This window comes from Ceratotherium simum, chromosome 24 (genome assembly GCF_057802395.1).
Source record: "Ceratotherium simum simum isolate JZ-2026a chromosome 24, ASM5780239v1, whole genome shotgun sequence".
NCBI lineage: Eukaryota > Metazoa > Chordata > Mammalia > Perissodactyla > Rhinocerotidae > Ceratotherium > Ceratotherium simum.
This window is the reverse complement of record NC_141923.1, coordinates 23,236,357-23,261,234: the sequence shown is the minus strand read 5'-3', so window position 1 is coordinate 23,261,234 and position 24,878 is coordinate 23,236,357. Positions and strand designations below refer to the sequence as shown.

General features: G+C 34.6%; 1 protein-coding gene across 11 annotated transcripts in view; it reads right to left on the bottom strand.

Annotated features, from left to right (window-relative positions):
- CEP128 (centrosomal protein 128) overlaps positions 1-24,878 on the bottom strand; it is a 405,817-nt gene that overhangs the window by 341,212 nt on the left and 39,727 nt on the right. For all 11 annotated transcript variants that reach the window (XM_087448103.1, XM_087448098.1, XM_087448101.1 and 8 more), the window contains 4 exons: positions 15,263-15,389; positions 14,087-14,205; positions 10,941-11,032; positions 7,136-7,208 (listed from right to left, as the gene is read on the bottom strand). In XM_087448103.1, coding sequence (XP_087304229.1) covers positions 7,136-7,208; positions 10,941-11,032; positions 14,087-14,205; positions 15,263-15,389 — 411 coding nt within the window. The remainder of the gene's footprint in view (positions 1-7,135; positions 7,209-10,940; positions 11,033-14,086; positions 14,206-15,262; positions 15,390-24,878) is intronic.

The window sequence follows — 24,878 nt, the reverse complement described above, 5'->3', positions numbered from 1 at the left end:
ATAGTGACCTTCCTATAGAAAATTAAAACAAAATTGACTTTGTCCTACATAAATAATCAAACTATATTAATATGCACTCATATCACACTCAACTGGGTAAAATCTAGACAACTAATGAACTGAAATTTCCTCTGTGATATGAGGTCCATGCAATATTGATTATTTATTACCACAATTAAGTGTTAACAGAAAATATTTTCCATCACATCATGCTATAAATAATAACTATTCTCTTCCAGTGGGCAGTTTGGAAAAAACAAACAAAAATCTATGATTCACGAAGGATTAAAAAATCAGATCTTGGCACAGATGATAGGAACCAATATATTTTGCATCTGAAAGAAAAATGTGTCCTATAAACTTTCAAGATATATTTTAGTTACTGAGAAAATGCATGATAAACAATTGTAGCCTTAGACTAATGCACAATAAATGCGATTAACAGTGGTTACCAATAGAAAATGAAATTGGTAGGAGAGAGGGGCAATAATTCATTTTTCTTTACATATTTGTACAATATTTAAAAGTTTTCCACAGTGAACGTACATCACTTTGGTAACTTTATTTTAAACTTAAATCTGGAGGGGGGGAAACAGCTGCAGCCTCTGAGAGGTTTAATGCTCAAATAACAAAACTGCATCTTCTCTGACAGCATGCTATCATGAATTCACAAATACAACACAATATGTCAAACAGTTATAAAATGTAAATGTTGACTTCAATTGGAATAAGTGAGTCACAAAATCTATATTAAGCCTTGTACAAATTGGAAGCAAACATCATGTGGCCTTCAGAAGACCTTCTAAAATTCAACGATATTATTTGTAAGTTTCTGCATTAGACAACTGTTTCTTAATCAGGACTACATACACCCACATGGGGTTTGAGATGTCCTCTGTACATACAGTTATGAGACAATCTTACTTTGAAAGCAAATTACAGACAGCACAAAACAAGTTGTAACATTGCAACTTGATGTGAAGAACAGGCAGATGAACAACTGAGTACACAATTAGGTGTGTACAATTTTCCAGGTTTAGACAATATAAAAGGATGTGTCCTGATGAGCTGGGCACATAGGACAGTCCAATAAACTAGCAAGTTGCAGACACCAATTACACCAATGAGCTGAGCACTAGTAAGGTGCAACATCCTGTTGTACAATCATAGCTTTATCTGTGGAGTAATTCTTGATGCATGGTAATGATGATATGAAAGAACTCAGGCTTTCTTTTAATACAGCTGTTAACTTTTAGCTCAGTGGTTATACTTTAGATCCATATTAACACTCTAGACTATGCAGATAGTACTTGCTAGTTTTATTTGCTATATAAAACAAATGAAATGATAACTGTTCATGATGGGTTCTCTTGTAACACAGTGAAAGGTGAAACTTAAGAAACGTAACGTGCACTATGCAAATTAGCATTTTCAAACTCTAAACTCAAACCATCCCAACTATCTAACAATGTCAAAAAACAGCAGGGCAGTACAGCTGAATATGCCCATGGCTTAATCAGATCTACAAGGATCTCAGCAGAATGTCAAAGACATTTGAGTTTGGATCAAAATCCTTGTTACAAGCATGCTCACAAGTTTTATACCTATGTAAAAGTAAAAGAAGCCTCACATAACAGCTGAAAAACTTAGTAAAATTGTGTGCATTAGAAATAGCAAACATAGCAATGGAAGCTGACATATACAAAAAGATTGAGGGAGTTTCACTTCCAAAAATGACAGATACGATAATTCGGACCAACCTTTCCCTGAAAATAATTTAAAAAGCTAGAAATAATATTTTAAATAAAAATCTGTTTTAAGGCATTGGAAAACAAAAAGAAATAAGGACACGTAAGATCAAGACGCAAGAGAAGAAAAAAACCCAGAGAGGTCATTCTATCTCTTAGGGCCACTTTCTCCCTGAAATATCACCCCAATTCAGAGAAGGCAGCTGAGACACTGAGAAGCTGAACAGAGTTTTTAACAGACGTTTGGGGATAAATGGGAAAAACTGGAGTTGAGAGCCTTTCCAAGGTGGGGGGTCCATGGTTAAACTTCCTCCACCCTCACCCCCCAGCCTTTGGGCTGGAGTCCTGAAGGGCCATATATTAGCAGTAAGGTGAACCTGAAATATTTGAAACTGAAGTTTAACATTGAAATATTGCAACAACAAATAAAGTAATCCATGACTGCTATAGCCCCTAATCTATAATAACAAGCAAATATGTTCTCTCATACATAATAATAATCTACGCAAGTGTTCTTTGCAGAGAATGAAATATATTTTCTATCATCAAACAATAACTATATAATCAAAAATAAGCAGTAGGCAAAAACAATGTGATCAAAATCCAAGAAAAATAAGAGATAACAAAAATAGAAATAGACCTGTAGAAGATCTAGATAATGTAGTTATGAGACACAGATACACAGATTAAGGATTTTGGCAAAGAACTACAAAGTTAAAAACAATGCAATAAAAATTCTAGAAGTGAAATATGTAATAACTGAAAATAAAAATCAGTGGGTGGATTTAATAGATTTGACTCAGCAGAAGAAAGAGTAACTAACTAAATAAAATGTCAGAAAAAAATATTCAAAATAAAGAAGGGAAAAACAAAGAATAAAGAATTACAGAAATGAGGGGGCTGGCCCCATGGCATAGTGCTTAAGTTCAGTGGGCTCCACTTCAGTGGCTCAGGTTCACGGGTTTGGATACTGGGTGCAGACCTACACCACTCGTTAGCCATGCTGAGGTGGTGACCCACATATAAAGTGGAGGAAGACGGGCACGGATGTTAGCTCAGGGCTAATCTTCCTCAGCAAAAAAAAATTACAAAAATCAACATAAGAGACAAAGGTGATAGAGTGAAAAATTTCACATTATCTGAAATTTGAAGTCCAAAATGAATAGGCAGAAAATGAGGCAAAAGTAATTTTTGAAGAAATAATGGTATTATAAACATCAAACAAGAAATCAAAAGAACAAAACAACTAGGTTCAACATAGTAAAACTATAGAAAACCGAAGACTAAGAAGAAAAACTCAGAAGCAATAAGAGAAAAATATATATTACCATCAAAAAAAGCACCAATAAGACTAACAGCTGACATCTCAACAGAAACAATGGAACCCAGAAAATGATAAAATGACATCTTCAAAGTACAGAATGGGAAAAAATGGCCTATTTAGAATTTTATATTCAGTAAAAATCTCTTTCAACAAAGAAAGTGAAATAAAGCCATTTTCAGACAAACACAGAGAAAAATCTGTCACCAAAGGACCCAGTCTAAATGAAATTCTAAAAGGGATTCTTTCAAGTATATGCAGACTTACTCTAAAGGAAACTTTAAAATATGTTCTTAAGGCAAATGTGGAATCTCAGAAATGAAGAAAGGAATGAAGAACACAGAAAGGAATGAACAACAAAGAAGAGTAAATATAAGGGTAAATCTAAATGAACAATTACTGTATAAAATGATAAGAACATTAATGTCTTGAGTGGCTCAATTAAATACAGAATTAAAATACATGATGATAATAACATAAAAGTGGAGAGTGAGTTTAATGAAGTTACAGTGTTCTTAGATCTTTGCATTTTTCTAGGAAGAGCTTGAAGTATTAATTTCTATTAGATTTGATAAAGCAAGGATGCATGTTTTAATCCCTACATTAACCATGAAAAGAATAGCAAAATAAGGTTTAATGACCAAGCTAATAAATATGGAAAATAAAAAATGAAAATTAATACATCCAAATGACACAAGAAAAATTTTAAAAAGGAAACATACGTGAAACCAATAGAAAGCAAATTGTAAGATGGTAGATTTATACAAACTAAATCAGTATTTACATTAAATCTAATAGGGTAAATCCTCCAAATAAAAGACAAAGATTGTTATATTTTTAAAAAATGTTAAATGATACTCTACAAAATGGCATAAAAATATCAAATCCAAGGAATAAATCTTATAAACGATGTACAAGATATAAGACCTCTGGATAAAAAACTGGAAAACATTATTGGAAGGATTTGCTATATTTGTAAATTGGAAAACTCAATATTGTAAAGATTTGAATTCTCTCCAAATGGACCTTAGGAACGATATTATCCAATCAAGATCCCAGCAGGTTTTAAATAATTTCACATGTTGATTCTAAACTTATACAGAAATGCAAAGGGGAAAGAATACACAAGACAAGCTCAAAGAACAAAGTGAAAGGACTTACTCTACCATATCACAGCTTATCATAAAGCAACAGTAATCAAGACAGTATGATATGAGCACTGGCATAGACAAATAAACCAGAGGATCGAACAGAGAGTCCGGAAACAGATGCCTGCACAGATGAACATTTGATTTATGACCAAGACAGGACTGTATAGTAGGGGAAAGGGTGGTCCTTTCAATACATGAAAGTGAATCAATAGGATATCCATATAAAATGTATGACCCTCTACTTCACACCATACACGAATATCAATTGCAAGTAAATATGAGATCTTAGTGTGAAAGGAAAAACAATAAGCTTCTAGAAGATTACATAAGAGAATATTTTCATGATCTCAAGATAGTGAACAATTTCTTAAACAGGTTAAGAAAGCACTAACCACAAAAGAAAATATGGAAAACTGAATTGGACTAAATTTCAACAGAAGACCCCATTAAGAGAGTTTTGAAAAAGAGAAGAAACAGCTGTAGAATGGGCAACAATATTTGCAATACATATAACTGATGAAGTGCTCATATACAAAATATAAAGACCTCCCATAAATCAATAACAAAAAGACAAGCAACCCAATAAAAAAGTGGGCAAAAGAAGCATGCTGGCATTTCAAAAAAGAAAATAGCCAATAGCCAACAAACATAAAAAGATGCTCATCATCATCCATAATCATGAAAATGCAAATTAAAACTATGATGAGACACCATAAACGCCTAACATAATGGCTACCACTGAAAGAATGATAATACCAACTGTTGGAAAAGATGAAAAGCAACACGATTTCTCATACCCTGCTAGTGGGAGTGTAATTTACTGCAATCACTTTGGAAACCTGTTTATCAGTATCTACTAAATTTGAAGGCATCTAGCAACTGCACTCCATGTTATATACCAATAGAAATGCACGCACATGTGCACTAAAATGATAAATAAGATTAATCACAGCAGCGTTATTGATAATAGCCCCAAATTTGAAAAAATTCAAATATCCATCATAAAATGTTAAACTATATTGCAGTATATCCTTACAATGGAATACTAAAGAGCAATAAAAATGGATAAACTGCAAGTACATGACACAACACCCAGAAAAATCATGATTAGCAAAAGAAGTCAGACACGAAAAAGCATGCCCTATATGACCTCATTCATATAAAAAGTTCAGAAAAGGCAAAATTAATCTATAGGGTTAAAAGTCAAAATAGTGGCCATCTTCAAAAAGGAAAGAAAAATTAGTGACTAGAAGGGGAATTCAGAGGCTTCTTGTGCACTGGAAATGTTCTACTTCTAGACCTGGGTGGTGATTACATGAGCGTGTTCACCTTGTAATAATTCATCGAGCTATACACTAATATATGTACTTCTCTATACGTTCATTATACCACCAAAGTTTTAAAATTAAAAATAAGAAAAAACAAAAAAAAGACAAAGCTTCAGCAGGTTCCCTTGTCACTTGAGACAGAGCCAGAAGATCATGTAGATGAGAAGAGCCAGAATATCATTTAGTAAGTTATAGAGGACCTTGGAGGTACATTCTCAAAAGTGTACCTTCAGCTCCTGTTTAGATAGCATGTAAATAGACAATAGCATAGATTTCTTGCCATGTGAACCACTGCAATTAACTAAGAAAGGCATCAATCTGTTATTCTCAGAAAAAAACTTTTTTTGAAGTATACAATATTTTAGACTGGTACAATTTAAACTGAAGGTGCCCTTGGTACGCCTGGAAAATTCTAGGACTTTACATAAAAAAAAAGAAGTATCCCATATCCCGATCACATATTAGATGTGACATTATACACACACTAACTGCAAAGATTTTGTCTACCTCAATAGAAGATAGGCATTATATCTTCACCTCTCTGAGGCACTTCACAAAGAAATTAGCACCAAAAACACATGAGGGAGGTGCTTTTATGTAGCCAGGTGCTTATTCATATTTTTGAAATGGGCAAATTTCACTGCAAGAAGAGCAGTAACTAAGTTGATCTCTTTGAAAACAGGGTAAATCCATCTCTTACTATACACGGCCAATAAATTCAAACTCCAAAATAAACTCAACGTATCTATGTAGGGAATTATAAACACAACAACAACCGGAGAAAAATTATCTGCTTTGATTAGGAAACTTTCAGTTTGAATAAAACATGGTAAGAAAAAAAAAATTCTGCTGCCATTCCTTGTCTTGAAAAAGCAAAAGGTATTGTGGAAAATGAATGAATACACATTGCTCCTGAAATGGATAAATCTGCAACAGTTTAGTGACAACTTCTATTGATATTTTTCCCCTAAAAAAAATTTGATGATGCAAAGAAATGAACAGGGTATGTACTACATTTTTTACCATAATTCCACCAATGACAGTAATTTGATAAAAAGAAATCACTGAATAACAAAAGTCAACAATCTGAGTTTGAGATAATAAAACTCAAGAATTAGGGATATTTCCAATTGGCAACCATGTCAAACAAAAACAGACAGCAAGGAGGTCTTTGTAGCAACTGTGATTACACACTTATGTGAGATGACCTGAAAATACTTAATGGCAAACGCTACAGAGTCACTACCAAAAAATTCTACATTTCTCAAATATCTTTTTACAAAAGCCATAGAATCACTGAGTCAATAAAATTTAAATTATCTTTCAAATATTCATAATAAAACTCTAAAAATTAAAACAAAGAAAAATTCTATCTCTAATATACTACCACTGCAAATATTTCAAACTTAAATACTTAAAATTCATGAACATTTTATAAGAGATGCAAAAACATATTTTTAGACAAAATGGCATGTACCACCCAAAAAGTTAAGATCTACTGAACTTCACTGAGATTACAACAAGCCCAGCTACCCTCTCTACCATCTGTGTATGAAATAAAACTTTTTATAAGCAAAGAGTTCTCACCACTTCCTGTTTTTTGGTTTCATTAACTTTTTCAGTCAGTTCTTCCAAAGCCCTTTTTGTTTCAGCATCCGACCTAGGCAAACAAAGAAAAATATTTTAAGTTGGCTATTTGAGAAAATATACATAATTAGTGGAATTTATAACATAATAATGTTATTACAGAATACTCTACTGCAGTGGCTCTTAGCAAATGTATGAAATACCTGGAGGGCTTCTTAAAAACACAGACTGCTGAATCAGTAGATCTGTGATGGAGCCCTAGAATGTGCATTTCTACAAATTCCTAGGTGACGCTGACGCTGCTGATCTGGGGATTATACTCTGAGAACCAATGCTATACTAGAACATCACCTTCAGTAAACAAACAGGCTGCAATATCCCCCATTTTAAATTAAGAAGAAAAGATGAGAGGGAGAGAGGGAGGACAAAACTCTTGATGTCACATCCTCTCTAGCAACTCATAATTAAATTACATCAGAGTGTGCTGTACAAATTCTGTCCTCACTAACTTATCTCCCATTACCTTTTTTCCCATCAAATTAATAACATACATGATAAATAATCAAATAGTACAGAAAAACTTATAAAGAAAAGCAAAGCCCTTCCTCTCTCATACTTTCTTACCGCTGGTTCCACTCCCCACCGGCAACCATGCTCAACCATTTCCATTCTTAATTCTTCTGCTGGTTACCTCCATCATTTTCAACTCTAGACATTTTCAACTGTCTCTGTTTTGAAATATTTATCTCACTCATATTCCTCTCCAATTTTGGATAAATTTATTTCTATTTTTACTTCTATTGGTTACCTGTGTAACTTACATAATATATTTACACGTCTTATGAATTATTCCATCATAGAGAATGGATGCTTTTTGCTTACATTCTATCATGCTTCCATTTTAGTCAGCTTCACACTTGTATCATTAACTTTCCTGTGTTTTTGGTTTTTCTAGAGTTTCTCATTACCTTTTGGCCTTATACAGGCCTTATTTATCACATCATGGATATTTTTCTCCCACTTCTTACAGAATCATCTGTTAAGAATCTACTGCATTCTTGATGACTACATTCTTTTCAAAGGATGCTTACTTCCTGCTCTAATTTAGAGTGAATACTTCCTCGGCCTGCTATATGGCTATCATTCTGGCGATTAATTTCAGGGAATTTCTGGGTTAGTTTTATGATTTCTTATAACCTATATCTTCCTCCTTCTTGGTTACCATCTTCTTTTACTTATATGTCCTTAGGTAATTTTCTCAGAAAGAAGCTACCCTAAAAGGTAAATTTTCTAAGCCTTTAAATCTCTGAAAATGTCTTTACTTGTACCTCTTTCTTGGCTTTTGTGGTTCCATGCACTGCTGGATTTCCTGTATCTCACTAGCTGTTCCTTCTCAAGCCAGCTCCTCTTTGTATATAAGACTTCTAAATATTGCAGCTATTTGGCACTCAGCCCTGTTCTTCATGTTCTCCCTACAGTTTCTCTCTAGATATCATCAATTTCCATGGTTCCAAATACCATTTCTATAAGCTGATCGCTCTTAAATTTATATCTCTAACAGAGACTTTTCCTTTGAGCTCCAGAGTAAATATCTAGCTGCACATTTTACATTTGGATGTTTCACAGGCATCTCAAACCTAACATATCCAAGTCCAAACTCTTAATTTCTACAGCTCACATAACCCTACCAGTCTTCCATATGTCAGGAAGTGGGATTACCATCTACCCAGTTACTCAAGTCAGAAATCTGGGAGTCATCCTTGGTTTATTCTCCCTAACTCCCCATATCCAATCTACTACCAAATCCTATCTCTTCAACCACCAAAAAAAAATCTTGAAACACATTCTTGTCCATCTCTCCCTTGCCCTAACCCTGGTCAAGCCATCACCTCTCACGTGCTAATGCAACAGTCTTCTAACTCGCCCTCATCAAATCAGTTTTTCATATGGCATCCAAAATAGGTGAGGTCTGAATTAAACTTTATTTAATCCTTTCTAAAAGCTTGCTTTCCAGTGTACTTTTATTATTCAATGTACCTTTTGCAATAAAAGTCAAGAAAAATAAAAAAATTAGTAATTAAATGAGAATATGAACCTTTCTGAATCACATAGAAAGCTAAACCTAGCAACTTCCTACTCAGTATTTTTACAAACGTGAATTAAGAATTTGTGGTACAAGTAAAGCAGAACTGGATACTAAAATCTTCCTCATTCACAAAGTTAAGCCACCAAGTTTCACAAGAAACTTGACTCCTATTTTGGGTTAAATAAAGTTTCTCTGCTTCACACATGCCTCTCAGTCACACAAACTATTACTGGATGGTACCAGCCAGTGGGTCAGAAGATTCCCAGTCCACCATCACACATCCAAACGACCATTTAAACTAATCAACCAGATCATCCCTGCAACTTCCCCTGTATCTTCTTACAGGATAACGATTTCCTGAAACTCACGTTCCTAGTGCTTAATTTGTACCCTTCCTCCAAATGTGTAAAAGCTACATAAGAAAGCCACTCCAAGAACACACTATATTAGAATGTTGATGCCATTCTGTTGATTTTATGAATACGTCAAAAATAAATATCGAAATACTAAATTAACCCTTACTAGTTTAAAAGATTAATAATATAGCTCTATAGTGTAGCTCAAAATTCAGGAATTTAAATGCTTTATTCATATTGGCTATATGTGAAATGATCTTGAACCACAGCATCCTATAAGTGGTAAAGAGGAGACACTCTGGGACCTCACTGTCTAGATTTGAATTCTGACTCTACCACATCCCCCTGTTTGATCTCCAGCAAGCTGAGTTACTTCATCTCTCTGTGCCCATTTCCACATCCAAAAAAATGGAAAAACTAAAAATGACTACCTCATTAGGGTGCTGCAATAATAACACCTAAATCTAACTGGAATAAGTGTTCAATAATACTAACTAGTAGTAGTAATAGTAAGGTCTTTAATTCTTATTACTAAATTTTCTGCCTTCCTCATAAAAAAGCAGATAAGTTATGCAGACTACAGTTGATATTCATAGATATAACATTTATAACTCTGACTCTTTTTGCTATAGCAACACAAAATTTGGTATCTGGAATGATTTCATTAGCTGAAGTGGGAGTGAACAAGGAAACTTGACAAATGAATTTTAATTCAGCTTTCTTGTTCCCTATTCATTGGTGTATATAGATTGTGACTCTGAGGAAGAAATAAAAATCTTTGTTTCTTGTAAAAATATGGCCTCCAAATGAAAGTCAACTGTCACTGCTGATGATGAAAATGAAAAGACAGTGAAGAAATTTTAAACAAAGTGATACTTCTTGGGGACTACCCAGAATTGGCAAAATTGCAAAGATTGGGCAGATATAAACCACTGGCTTTCCAAGATTTCAAGTGAAAGCTAAAATATCAGATTCCACAATGGTTCATGTCCACTGACAAATCTCACATCACACCTTTTTTTTTAAAGCTCCATTGTTGGTCAGTTGGTCTCTGTCTCTCCCTCTCCAATGTATTTGCTAATCTACCTTTTTGCTAAGGTCTCACAATGTGTCTCTCCATAATGTCAGCGTTCCATTATAATAAGTTAAAATGTTTTTAAGAATATGAAATTAATTTTCCTAACATTGAGTCATGATACGTTCCAAATTCAAAGGGTTTTCAACTGTTCTATTAATAAATTTTAAAATACTGGTATAAAAACACAGCACTACTTTTTAAATTCATGTAAACATGTCAATTACAGAACCTATTTTATTATTCTAATAATTCCTGCTTCCAACAAAAACCATATTCTGCTTTTACCGGCTTCTTCTGGCAAGTTCCCGGTTGAAATCATCTCCAAGGCGAACTTGTTCACTGCTGAGGTCTCGGAGGGACTGATGAAAAGCATGAAGCTAGAAAAGGCAAAATAATTCTCCATTTAGGATTCTGCTGAATTCTTCCATGAAGATTCACTGAAGGTCAGAATAAAGACTTGTTCTTTGCAATAACGCTCAAATTTTATAACGTTACTAAGACAGAATAAAATAAATGTCTATTCTGAAAGAAATAAAATACTTTTTCCAAAGAAAAGCAATTTCTAAAAGCTATATATAACATTACCTATCACATCCTCTATAGTACAGTAATTCCCTCCTTATAGATATCCCAGAAAAGGGGTCAGCAAACCTTTTCTGTAAAGGGTACAATAGCAAATATTTCAGGCTTTCAGGCTATACAGCCTCTGCAACAATTACTCAACCCTGCCATTATATCACACAAGTAGTTATAAACAAAAGAGCATGGCTGTGTTACAATAGAACTTGATTCAACTAGACCACACGCCACAGCATGCCAACCCATGCTGCAGAGAAACTCTTGCCTATATGCACCAGGAACCATGTACAAGAATGTTTGGAGCAGCATTGTTCATAATGAGAACACTGAAAACAAACCAAAAGTCCATTAAGAATGAATGGAGATAAGTAAATTGCAATATATTCCTCTACTGGATTCCATACAGCAGCGAAAATGAAATGATCAAACCTCCCTACACATAAGTAAGGCTGAATGTCAAAAACATAACATCAAATGAAAACAGCAAGTTACAAAAGAAGACATATAGTACTACTCCATTTATCCAAAGTTTAAAAGCAGGCAATACGAAACTGGATGTAAGTAGTAAAAATGATTTTTTTACAAACAAGCTATGGGCCTGGCCCAGTGGCATAATGGTTGGGTTCAGCGCACTTCACTTGGGCAGCCCTGGGTTTAGATCCCGGCTGCGGACCTACACCGCTTATCAAGCAACGCTGTGGCAGTAACCCACATACAAAATAGGGGAAGATTGGCACAGATGTTAGCCCAGGACCAATCTTCCTGAAGCAAAAAGAGGAGGATTGGCAACAGGTATTAGCTCAGGGCCAATCTTCCTCACCACCAACAACAACAACAAAAAAAGCTAGAAAATGAGGAATATAAAATCCAGATAGTTGATAGCCCTTGGGGAAAGAAGGAGCATAAAAGAGGCTTTGAGGGTATAATAATGCTCTATTTCTTGGCCTGGGCAGTGGTTACATGGATTTTCATTTATATTATTGTACTTTTAATTGTAAATTTGTGTGCTCTATATGTATGTGTATGCTATAATTTATAATAAAAAATTTAAGTTATACAGACTTTTGCAGAAACAATAAATGGATTCGTTTCAACAAATGCACACTGAGCAACTAATCAGTGCCGACAACTGTGCTAGGAAATAAATGGCTCGCAATTTAACATGGCAGACAGATATGGAAACAAAACCATACAAACTGCACTGGGGCATTAAAAAAGTACATAGTCTCATGTGAAGCTAAAGGCCATATTAAGAAAATGGACTTAAAATAAGGAAGAAGAACTAAAAAGAAAGAAATGGAGGTAATATAGTGAATGAACAACAGACCACTCACTCAGGTTTTGCCATCATGATTTTTTCCAGTTTTGCAAACCAAAATCGTAGGCCTCATCTTTGACGCCTCCTTTTCACTCATTCTCACCCTCCCAAATGGTCATCTGATCTTCAAGATCTTTCACTGTATCCACCAAATAGCTTTTAAATCCACCCTCCTTCTCTCCAACTCCATTTATCCTAATCCAAGTGACCATATCTCACACCCAGAACAGAGCAATATGGGAACTGGTTTCCTAACATTGACTCCATTTTTTACAGTAGAGCCAGCGTGATCTTTTCAAAATAATTGTCACCCCCTTACAAGGTTGTGCATGGTGTCAGCGCCTCATATTTCTTTAGCCATATGGCCTTCTTTAAATGACTCATAGGTGCTATCTTCCTTCCTGCCAAGGTATTGGTTCTATCTTGAATGACTCTTACTCAACTTTTGGATCTCAGCTTGATCGGTCTTTCTCCAGGAAGCCTTCCCCGGCTTAGGTAGGTCCCTCTACTACACACACTCCCACAGCCCTATGCTTCTTTCTGGTATAGCATGCGCCTCAGCTCATAATTATGGGTGTATTTACGTACTTATGTGATTACCATCTAACTCCTTCTCTAGCTTATGTTCCATGAAAAGGCAAGGTTTTTGCTTATTACTGTTTCCAAACACAAGCACTGTCCCAGGACAAAGGCATTAAATAAACAGAATGAAAGAGTAAATGAGTAATGATAGCATATTGTTCTCTGCCCTAGGTTTAATCATATAATCCATGCTAGCAAGTTGCACCTACCAAAAAACAACAGTCAAGGAAAAGTTTCTACGAGGTGTCTTCTAATGCACTTGGATCTGTTATATCTTTATCTTACACTGTAGCAGGTGAAAGCTACAGATGAGTATCCTAACAAACTTTTGAGCTCTCAATCCTAAAACTACCAAAATAAAGATGTCAAAGTCAGCAACATCCCCTAGCCCTTATCTAACTAATTTAGCTATCCAAGGCAACAAAAAAAAATTGTTTTTCAGCTCTTATGGAGAAGTTTAAAGAAGCAGAAAAAGAAATATGTCCATAGCACTAAAATTTCCAAAATCTTTAGTGAATACAGAGAAAAAGTATGGAATTCTTGCTTAATAGAAAGTGGCTCCATCAATGATTCAACAATCAGAAAAACACTAAGGGAAAAATCAATACGTTAACCACACAAGGACTAACTTGTTCATACTAAACTTAGCAAAAGAGAAAGTAGCTGACTTAGCAAAGCTTACAGAAGAGTGAACTACCTGAAAAAGAAAACATATCCAACTAAACTCACTTTTAAATGTTCTACAAAATATAATCCTCCATAACAAAATTCAAAATAAATGTATGAAGATGATAAGCACACTGAACATAAAATAGTTTACTGGGTTAAAAAAAAAAATCAGTACAAAGTTACTGATGGTCAAACTCTTGGTAAAAATATAGCCATAAAATTCAAGTGTTAGTCATTTATATAGAAATGTAAGGAATATAGATTACAGAATGGTACAAAGTACCTGGCCCACGTCATCAGTCTCCCGAACAAATCGGACACCACTTCTGGACCTAATTCGTTTAATACCCTGTTGATCCCCATAGTTCTTGAGAGGTGAGGTAGGTGGAAATCGGTGGCTCTCTTTACAATTAAAAGAAAAGAGACAGCATAAAAACACTGCGTCAGAATTTAAAATTTTACACGGTAAATACATAGCAGACGTGGATATATACATGTTCCCTTAACCCAGAATATTTCCCAAGTATTTTGCTATGGCCGTAAAATTCCACAAAATTGGCACTACTTTTGCTCTTAAAACAGATAAAATAAACAAAAGAAATAACCTGTAAATAGAACATGTCAAAAGTTCTAATTTACTATACTTTTCAAAGCAGCAATATAATATTTTCTCTTAGATAAAAACAACAAATTGCTGAATAAAAATAACTTTTATGACTCCCTAAAACATAACTTAATACTAATAAAACAGATTTTTTCAAATAACAAATTAATCTAAAATCTGAACAGTGTTTAAAAATCAATAAAAACTAACAACTATAAAGAAGAATAGCCGGTCATGTCCAATTTTTAATCATTATCATGATCAATAGCAATATTAACAATGCGAGTTACTAATGTTTATCTAATCACCTCTCTTCACTGCAGACTTTTCTATTCTAAGTCTTTTCTATTCAAACGTGAACCTCAGTGCTGAAGAAAAATATAAGAATAATTAAAGGCAAACTGTTATCACCTTTGACCTAGCATTGAAATCCAGCTGCACACCAAGGATAAAATTCACCTGTTCTTAACAAGTGTCATAGGATATTTCATAATCAGACATTTGAAAAACTGTGAGGCTAGGACAAGACTTCTAATCCAGAAAGTATACCACATACTAAATTCTATTTGTGTGTTTGTTTTGACTGAAGGAAAACAATTAAACCCAAGTTTTGTCAGGTAAAGCTCTATGTGGTCTGTGGAGCTGAAAAGGAACAAAAGTTAGCAGACTCAGAATAAGAAAGTACTGTTGAGCATATTTTGAAATATTCACTATAAAATCCTTGACTGCATCTTCTAACACCTTTACCTTATTTGTATGACTTTATGTATTTGTCCAAAGATTAACCGTATTTAATATGCACTTCAGGAATATTTTTAAAACAAAAAGGATTTTCAGAACCTCTGAAGAGTTTACCTGTCACAGTGCCACCATCGAGGTCACTTGCACTCAGACTTGTAACAGAAACACTTCTCCCTCCTGAGTTTCTCAATAAACGTTGACTCCGCAGTTGGCCTATTGATTGTTCCAAGCTTCCTTTTAACTAAAGAATATAATGAAGGGAGATTTATTTTCTTTAAACAACTTCCAAATACAAATAGACCAGAGATTTGAAGAGCTATTTCTGAAATATCTGGGTTCCCAAAGAGAATTTATATCCAAGAAAATTTTGAACTGAGTTATGTTAGGAAATATAAAAATAGTAAACAAATATTTTAAGAACCAATTTTAACATCTGGTTTTAAATAGCATCTGTCCCTACCTATTCCATCTTTCTATTACCAGAATGTGGAAGAAATGTCCCCTATCTAAGGGCTTACAGAACCAGACTGAAATAACTAATTGATGTGCCACCCATGATTAGAAACATAATAAGACCAACACGTGAGAAAAAGAGAGAAAGCCTTCCTCCCTTCTAAACATTCCTTCAGAAACCCCAGATCTGTAACAAACAGGAAACTGAACAGCTTTCACAGTAACTGCTGCTATTGAAACAATGTGCCCCGCCCAAGTCTGTATCAGAACATCTCTTTCACTCATTCAAAGACTTCAAATCTCAGAAAACTACGCGGTCAGATGGCAGATTGTTAGTACTAAGGATTACAGTTGTCCAAAGGCTCTCTTCAGATTATTAGGGAGTTAGCCAGCAGTGGATATAAGAAGACATGTTTTTAGACCTAAAGAGCTACACTAAATAAAAACATGCTAAATACTAAGAATAATGGCCAGAGCTGTAGACAGCCACAGACCTGAAAAGAGGATTCAACTAAAACCCAAGGGAACAAAGAGAAAAGCTGAGGAAAATCCACACACTCTGAATTGCTAGATATCCTATCCAAGGATGAATAAAAAATAATATTAATAAAAATAACATATGGATCCATAGAACAAGTCATCTGTAACTCTTTAAAGAGAATGTCAAAACAAAACAATTGAGAAGACAGGGTTTCCTAAATTCAGCCAGAATTAAAAGGTAGAACATCATTTATGGAGAGAACAAGTCGGTTTCCTTAAGGGGCTGAGCAGAAAGAAAGGAGCCTCAGCTGAAGGGAGAGCACAAATGACACAGAATATGAGTCACAAATGAGCAAATCCTTTTTCATTTTGGTTGTTTGGATTTAGTTCTTCCGGACAATCAAGATTTACAAAGTCTGGATTAAAAGAAGTCGAGTTGGCATTTCAGGAATCTACCTCTATTGTCACTCTTCTGAAAAAAAAAAAAAGGCTAATATTTCCACACCCTCTGTTCCCTGCTTCCTAAATCAGGACACGTACGATACCCGCCTGAGCACTCACCAGCTGTAGGACCCAGCCCATCAATCCCGTGAAACATACAGTGGAGACCCGGGAGAACTAAGGTCTGCCTTGAGAGTAACTTATATGTAAGTAAAATAAAACTACATCTAACATACAAGTAGACCAGAGGTCTTACGCAACGAACACAAAATATATATCAGTAATCTATGACAAAGGCTCAGAATAAAATTAAATAATGTTAAAGCTAAAAAGCTCAAACCCAAACTGTAACATGAGAAAAGGACTAGAAATGTAAAATGACTTTAGATCACACAAGTTTGTGACAGAACCAGCTCTATTAACTTCTCCTGTGTTTATTATTCACATCTTTCAAGCTAAGCCTGATGTCAGTATTCTTTTGGAAGCAAAGTCAGCTGTCATTTCTTATTATTGCTTCTTTTTGAAGGTAATCTGCCCTTTTTAGCTCTGGCTATTTTTAAGAGTTTTTCTTTGATTTTGATTGTTAATGATGTTACTATGATATGACTTCGTGCGGTTTTATTTGTAGTTATCTCATTTCGACCCATAGAGATCATAGAATCTGCAGCTTGGTATCTTTCACGTGTTGTAAATTCTCAGCCATCATCTCTTCAAACGATGTTCCTGCCCCATTCTCTCTTCTCTCTCCATCTGGAAATCTCGTTGCCTTTAAGTTATATCTTTTTATCAAATCCCATATGTCATCAATGCTCTTTTCTGTATTGTTCATCCTTTCATTCCTCCAGTCCTCTTTTTGCATATCTTATGCTGGCTTATCTTTCAATTCATAAATTTCCTCTTCCACTGTATACTAGCTGCTATTTAATCCATCCACTGATGGTCTTTTAAATTTTATTTATTTGTTTATTTGCTTACTTTAGTTATATTTTTCAGTTTCTATAATTTTCATTTGGTTCTTTTTTAGAGTTTCCAATTCTTTCTCAAAATTCTCTATCTTTTCTTTTAATTTCTTTAACAGGTTAATCATAGTTATTTTATAGTCCCACACATGTTTATATTGTCTGTTTTTTCCCTTGGTTTTCAGTCACCTCTTGTATCTTCTTATGCCTGAGTTGGTTTTTATTTTTTATTTTTTGGTGAGAAAGATTGGCCCTGAGCTAACATCTGTGACTATCTTCCTCTATTTTGTATGTGGGACACCACCACAGCGTGGCTTAATGAGTGGTGCATAGGTCTGTCCCTGGGATCCAAACCTGCGAACCCCGGGCCACTGAAGTGGAGCGCACAAACTTAACCACTACACCACCGGGCCAGCCCTGCCTGAGTATTTTTTTTAATCATGTGATACACATTATATATGGAAAATTGTAGAGATTATTTAAAGCTCTGGATGGGACATCTTCCTTCAGAAGAGATTTGATTTTGCTTCTACCAGGAAGTCAGGCTAGAGTCACTAGGAGACCCAACTCACCTTCATCCAGTTAGGAACTTGAGACGATCCAAAGCTGAGCTTCTGTCCCCATCAGGACTGATCTATTTTCAGTTTATCACATCTCTTATTTTCAATCAACCATTTTTCCTAGGCTTTCACCCTTTGGGGTCTCATTGAAAACTGGAGGGTTCCTGAACTCCAGTTTTAGTCTCCCTAGCCTCCTGAGTCTATCGACAGCTCTGATCCTAGCCTCTCTGCTAATAAGCCACCTCTTTTGAAATCAGCTACTGCCGTGAGGGAGGAAGAGTCCCAAATTCAGAACGCATCCTCTGCACTTCCATTTTTGCCAGATTTTGACTACAAAATTCCTCACTGCCTTGGTAATTTTCTGATGGGTTCATAATATTATATTTTACATTTTTTTCCTCCTTTCTAGTTGTTCTGAGTAGGAGAGTTAATCCAAAATAACCTTATCTACCAATGCCAGAAGCAGAACTTGCCAGCCTCCTTTTTATGTGGGCTTATTTGCTAACAAATCCTGAGCTGTAACTAAAAGCTGGTAAATAAAATGAACACACGCACACACTATCCCTGCTAACAACAACAACAAAAATCCACCATGGAACATACGGAAAAATACCGCAGAACAAGAGAAATTATACATTATCTCCAAAATCTAGGAGGAATAACAGATGTTGGAAAATAATCATTTCAGAAATAAGATAGAAAATTAGACAAACTATTTGGCAACCTCATTTTAAAACTCTAAAAAGATATATCATAAGCCATTGAACAGATGAACAGGCTGATACAGAAAGGTCAAAAAATGAAATATAAAAGGTAAATGAGATAAAGTTTTTTTCTAATTACTCCTACAAATATATGGCAAAAACAGGTCCTCCACCTAAGATACAAAACTAAATATGTAACAAAATTAAAATCTATACTTAAAGTAGCAATAATACAACAGGCACTGCACAAAATCTTTAATCATGATGTATGAAATCAATTTGATCACTCCTAAAACACAAAAACAAAGAGATAAAGAGCAAAGATATAAAATCATAAAAATTGTTTTAAACTCTTTAGAATTATAACTCCTAACTAGGTGCAAAAGCAAACCAAACTTGAAATTAAATAAAAACAAAACAACACTAATAAAACTCAATTTAACCTTAATTTACTATAATGGATGGTGCTCTTTTGCTGAAACTAAATCAATCTCCACACAAGACTGGTACTGACTCCAGTGGTGCAGATTCTAAGAGTTCAGCGTGACTACCTCACCACATACCAAGTGATGATTCCATTGCCGCCCCCCTTCCCCTATCTGAAATACTGCAAAACCAGCATCGTAGAACATGCTATGATATATTTTCACCTCCACTTGATATAAACCTATTGTTTACATATTAGGTCTACCCTTTTACCTCTGTTCATTTGATACTAGACTAAAACAATTGAAGTATTACTACTATGTACCAATATGAATACAAATAAAACTTGGGCACTGAAATTAAATGGCAATACTTGTTTATAAGGTAGTTTATCCAAATTGTCTAGACATGCTTTTAAACTTAGAAGCCAAGTTGAGAAGTCTCCCTCAAGCCAAAGATGAAATAATTTGAGCATCAATAGAAATGTTAACTACAATGGATTAAAACACTTAAAATATGCATAAATTTGTGAGTTAATGATACTCAAGGAGAAAAAACGTCATTGGTCACCACCAGAGAATGCCAGGGAACCAACTCACTGCTTTGGAAACTAGCAAATAAGTGAAATTTTTAAAAGCTTTTGGATTAACATAAAATAAAAATACCAAATATTAAAATTCTCATGGAGACCTCTGAAAGCCTTGTGATGTCTCCATTTGAGAAACTCTGATTACAGACAAAATATAAGTCAAGCTCAATGAATTGAAAAAAAAGTATATAATGAAAGGAGAGACTACATTGCAAATCACATCTATGAAAGGAGATCATCCAGGCAGCAATGGATACTCCAAATAAGAGATGTGATCATTAAAATCATCATGATTCAGAAGGACCAGAGGGAGCCTGGCAGGGCTTTCCTCAGCTATACTACTTTTGTTTCTGCTTCTGCTCCTGTCCACATATTTCACATCCTCTCAGATAATAACTTTCCCTACATTTTATTTTGAGGATGAAATAAAACACTGAATATAAAATAATTAGAACAATGTCTAGGGAAGATTAGTTTGTTCAATAAATGGTAATTTTTATTATGATGAGTATAGGCAATGAATATAAGAGCAAAAAATAAACTGAATGAAGAAATGGGATGTTTTAATCTGAAAAAGCTCTTTAGAAGAATTTGTCATTCCCTGAAAATGACTTCCCTAAATTCCTCCAGCTGTATCTCTAGAGACCCTTGAATAGCAGCAGTGTCAATATTCCCATCATCAGCTATTTCTTTATAACTCCACATATAACTCCTCCATTATATGATTCAAATTTCACTTCCAGCATTATCACTTTTCATTTCTTTGCTGCACTTTCATCTTTGTTGGCCAACTCCTTTTTTTTTGCTGAGGAAAATTAGCCCTGAGCTAACATCTGTGCCAATCTTTCTCCACTTTATATGTGGGTCACCACCACAGCATGGCTGACAAGTGGTGTAGGTCCGCACTCGGGATCTGAACCCACGGACCCAGGCCACCAAAGCGGAGTGCACTGAACTTAACCACTACGCCATGGGGCCAGCCCCTAATTCCTTTTTTATTATTATTATTTACTTTTGTAAAATACAAGCAGGTCTATCACTGGGAGACAAGGAGGTAACACTATACATTTCACTGTCTGTGACCAATCAGCAACAGACTTCAAAAGCGGTGATCTGTCATTTACATAATGTGTGACTGAAGAGCTAGCAACAAGGTTTCTACTTTTTGTAGTTACCCATAGTTAATGCACTGTGTTAACCGAAATTTGAATTGTGTTGTTCGGGGACTAGTGTTATTTGACCAAACTAGAGTAATAAAATTCACGCACGATGAAACCATGCAACGAGGACTACCTGTATTTACTTTTCAGAGACTTCAAATCGCTGCTTCGTGCGTTCAGTAGAGGTTTTATAGCCATATGCAGTGGAAGAGTATGCTAACTCCATCTCACCTGGGACCAGAACTCTGGTTTGTTTGCTTTTCTAAGTAAAAAATATAGACTTTCCAAAATTCATAATCGCAAGTTTCTTGACCAGTCCCTAGAAAGGTAAGATTTCCAAGCAATAGGAAACAGCTAGGAAACTAGGCGCTAACTCCACAAACAGTATCAGAAATGCCTAAGAAATAAATCATTCAATAAAATTTGGCTTGAATCAGACAAGATGAGAAATGGCAAAGAACTACATGCATAAACTTCCTTGGCCAATATACAGCATCAGTAACTGCTTCACTAATGACCAGCATGTCTCACATATTCACATTCTCAACAAAACGAATCCCATCCTTGACTAAGCTCATTGTGAGAGAGAGAAAAAAATCATACTAAAAATAGTCACTAGGAAATTCTTAAAAGATATCTACCATTGTTCCACAGAGACTATAATAGAAATAAACTAGGAACAGTGATTACTCACACATAAATACAGTAGCTACCAAATATTCATCAAAAAATTAGCTTTCATCCAATAAAAGAAAAAAAAAAGCCAGCAACAACTTGGTAAAAATTCTAAACGCTGCCATTTAAACTAGGCTTGAATTTTGGAAACCATTTAAAGATCCCATTTAGTTTCTTCAGATACTTTCTTACTCTAAATTGTCCCTTATTTTCATAATAAGAAAATAAAACCCCTAACATAACATAGATTATACAGAAATGCATGCAAATTTAGTCATGTATAGAAAACTGCATTCACTTAGCTGCATAGTTGAGTAGAAATTGGAAACATCTAAATATTTTGTCTAACCATTTAGTTTCATTTTCATCTGACACAAAAGAGTATTTAGCAAACGTTCACAATGTATATAGCACTGGCGACCACGGGCACAGTTTATGTTGTAAGTTTAGATATATCTATAATGTTGACAGAAAAAAAACTGAAGTACTCTGATTTGCAAATGTTAGGAGTCAGACACCTGACAAAAATCCACGGCAAAAGTGGAGGCAGAAAAGAGGTCATTTTAAAAACGTCGTCCAGGATAATAATTTCATCCACAGGCACTTGGACTGTTAAGTGTTTTATGCTTGGCTTTCCTTCACTGCCTATTCCTCTATAGACTGCCAAGGTTTATCTGGCAACAGACCGCAAAATAAATTGGCTGTAGAGTTAATTTTATCAGCTCTATTTTGGTTCCTTACAGTCTATCTTCTACTATTAAAACAAGAAGGAAGAGAAGCAGGAGGAGAAAAGTTTTATAAAACTAAACAAGAGTGCAAATTAATGGCTTGCATTCCTTTCTGGTCCCACCATCTGCTGCTGAACTGTATTTTTAAAACGGTTGCTGCTATTTTATTTTTTATTTACCAAAAGATCATTAGCTCCGGCTGCTATGCCTAACCTCTCTCTATATTCTGATTTATGGAAATATAAGCCCATAATAACATTCCTGAAATTCAGAAATTCTCTTTCAAATGATACATCATTTTTATTTACGTAACTCTTTTATTTTTAAACGAAATTCCATATATTCAAAGCCCATATATCACACCCATTCTAACCATAACTTTTAAAGAATTTTTAAAATATTTCTATATAATATTTTGAATGTCAATAAATGAGCACTCATGGAAAATGGAAGGTGCTCTTAATAGTACATTACTGTACTTTGGGTGGACAGACAATACACTCATGAACATAAGAGGGGGAAAATGTATTATGTATGCTGTCTAACAGCATATACTTTGAAGTCAAAATAATCAGATACACATATCACTGTGAATGTTGCAACACATTATGCTGTTTACAGTCACAATGATACACACATGAAACTGAAGTTAGGCCCAATGAATTCAAAGAAAGGAAAGTAACATGTACTGAGTGCCTATAAAGTACCAAGTACTAAACTGAGAACATAGAAAATGCTTGAAGGTAGGGATTATTGGATGAATTAAAGAAATAACAAGAACATAAATGTTTACCAAGTACCTAAACAGTGTGACCACTTCAATAAATGTTAGTTATAATAAGGGATATATGATTATATTCTTTTTTCAGATGATGAAATTCAAGTTCAGAAAGGTTTTATACCTTGCCCAAAGTCATTGAGATGATTTCTAGTAGAAAAATCAGGATTCAATTTCAAGTCTGACTCCAAAGTCTACATTATTCCACTAGCCTCAAAGCAAAAGTCTGTAAAAATTATTCTCCTGTACAGTAGTTTCATGAGAGATATGGTAATAAAATTTTAAACATAATACTCTAAGAACCTAATTCCTAAGATCTGAAATATACTTATGAAAAGAAGGTCCTAACAGAATTTAACAGTTTGATTACTATTTCTTACCCATAGACTGCTACTACTTAACATTAAAGTTATTAAAAGACTGGGAACAGTTCTCACCTCCACGACAATCAGTAAAACTCAGCCAGAGAGAAAGGGGCAGATACCTTCAGCTTTGGGATATTATAAGTGACTTGTGCCTGGCTCTAAACAATTAACATTATCCTTCTGGGGTGTCACTAAGTATATTTGACAATTGAAACCCACTGAATAGAGAAAAAAACCTGGACTTTATCATCTAACATTCAACTTCTTCCAAAATTCATGTGCCAGATGGTAACACCCTATTACTCCCAAAGGGAAATTTTAATCAGAGTACTTAATTAGAAAAAATATTACCTTAATGCAAGCCTCTAAGCTCTAATTTGATATTACTATATTTTAACCAAGCTTTACCTTAAAAGTGAACTTAATGAATCTATTGATTTGAATCAAGAGAACTGTATTTGTCTTTTACACCCTATATTAACTACTTTAACCTCATCAGCTACAGTCCAAATTACCACTCCAGAAGGTATTAACTTTTTATGTTGAATATTCTTTCTTAAGGGCATTCCATTTTTATAGCATTAACACAAAAAAAGACCCTGTTCTCTCATGAATAGGAACACACAGTTCTAGAAATATTCTAAACGCTAAGCTAATCAATTGCGCTATTTAACACAGGAGTATATGTTCCAAATTTTCATAGTAAGCTTTCAAATAAAACCTTCCCCACAGGTACGCTTTGGCCCAACTGTTCTCAAAATTTCCAAGAAATTTACAGCATGAGAAATAATGCAGGATGACACTTCCTCAAGGTCATGAAGTTCATTGAGCCCAAAGATCCTAAGTCATACTATCCAACTAAATATGGCTCACTAGAACATGATGTAATTCATGCAGAAATAGAAGTATAATGATGTACACCTGAAATTTATACAATGTTATAAACCAATATTACTGCAATAAACAAAAAATTTTTAACAGAGTAGAATAAAATTATCCTTTTAAAAGAAAAAAAAAGAAAAGGAAAGTCACTACTGTAAAATAAATAAATAAATATGGCTCACTAGCTGGAAGGGCTGCAAGAAAGGCTAGTGAACAATCAATGGTTGTTGCTTAGAAACAAGGGCAAAATTAACGTTGGTGTAGACAACTTGCAGAATTCACCACATTGCGTAAATGGCAGCTAGAACTGCCAACTCTGACAATCCAGCAATGCCAATCCTAGCTCAGCACCAGATTTCTTCCTAATTCAGTTTCTGTATTTGGTCCATCTAACTCTCATTCCAGACATTGCAGCAGCTGTAATATCAATGACTTCTGTGACAGTGGCCTTCTGTTTTTAATCAGTTAAGATAACCTCCAAAATCTAGTTTATCGATATAAACTATATAACCCTTCAAACTTTGAATCCA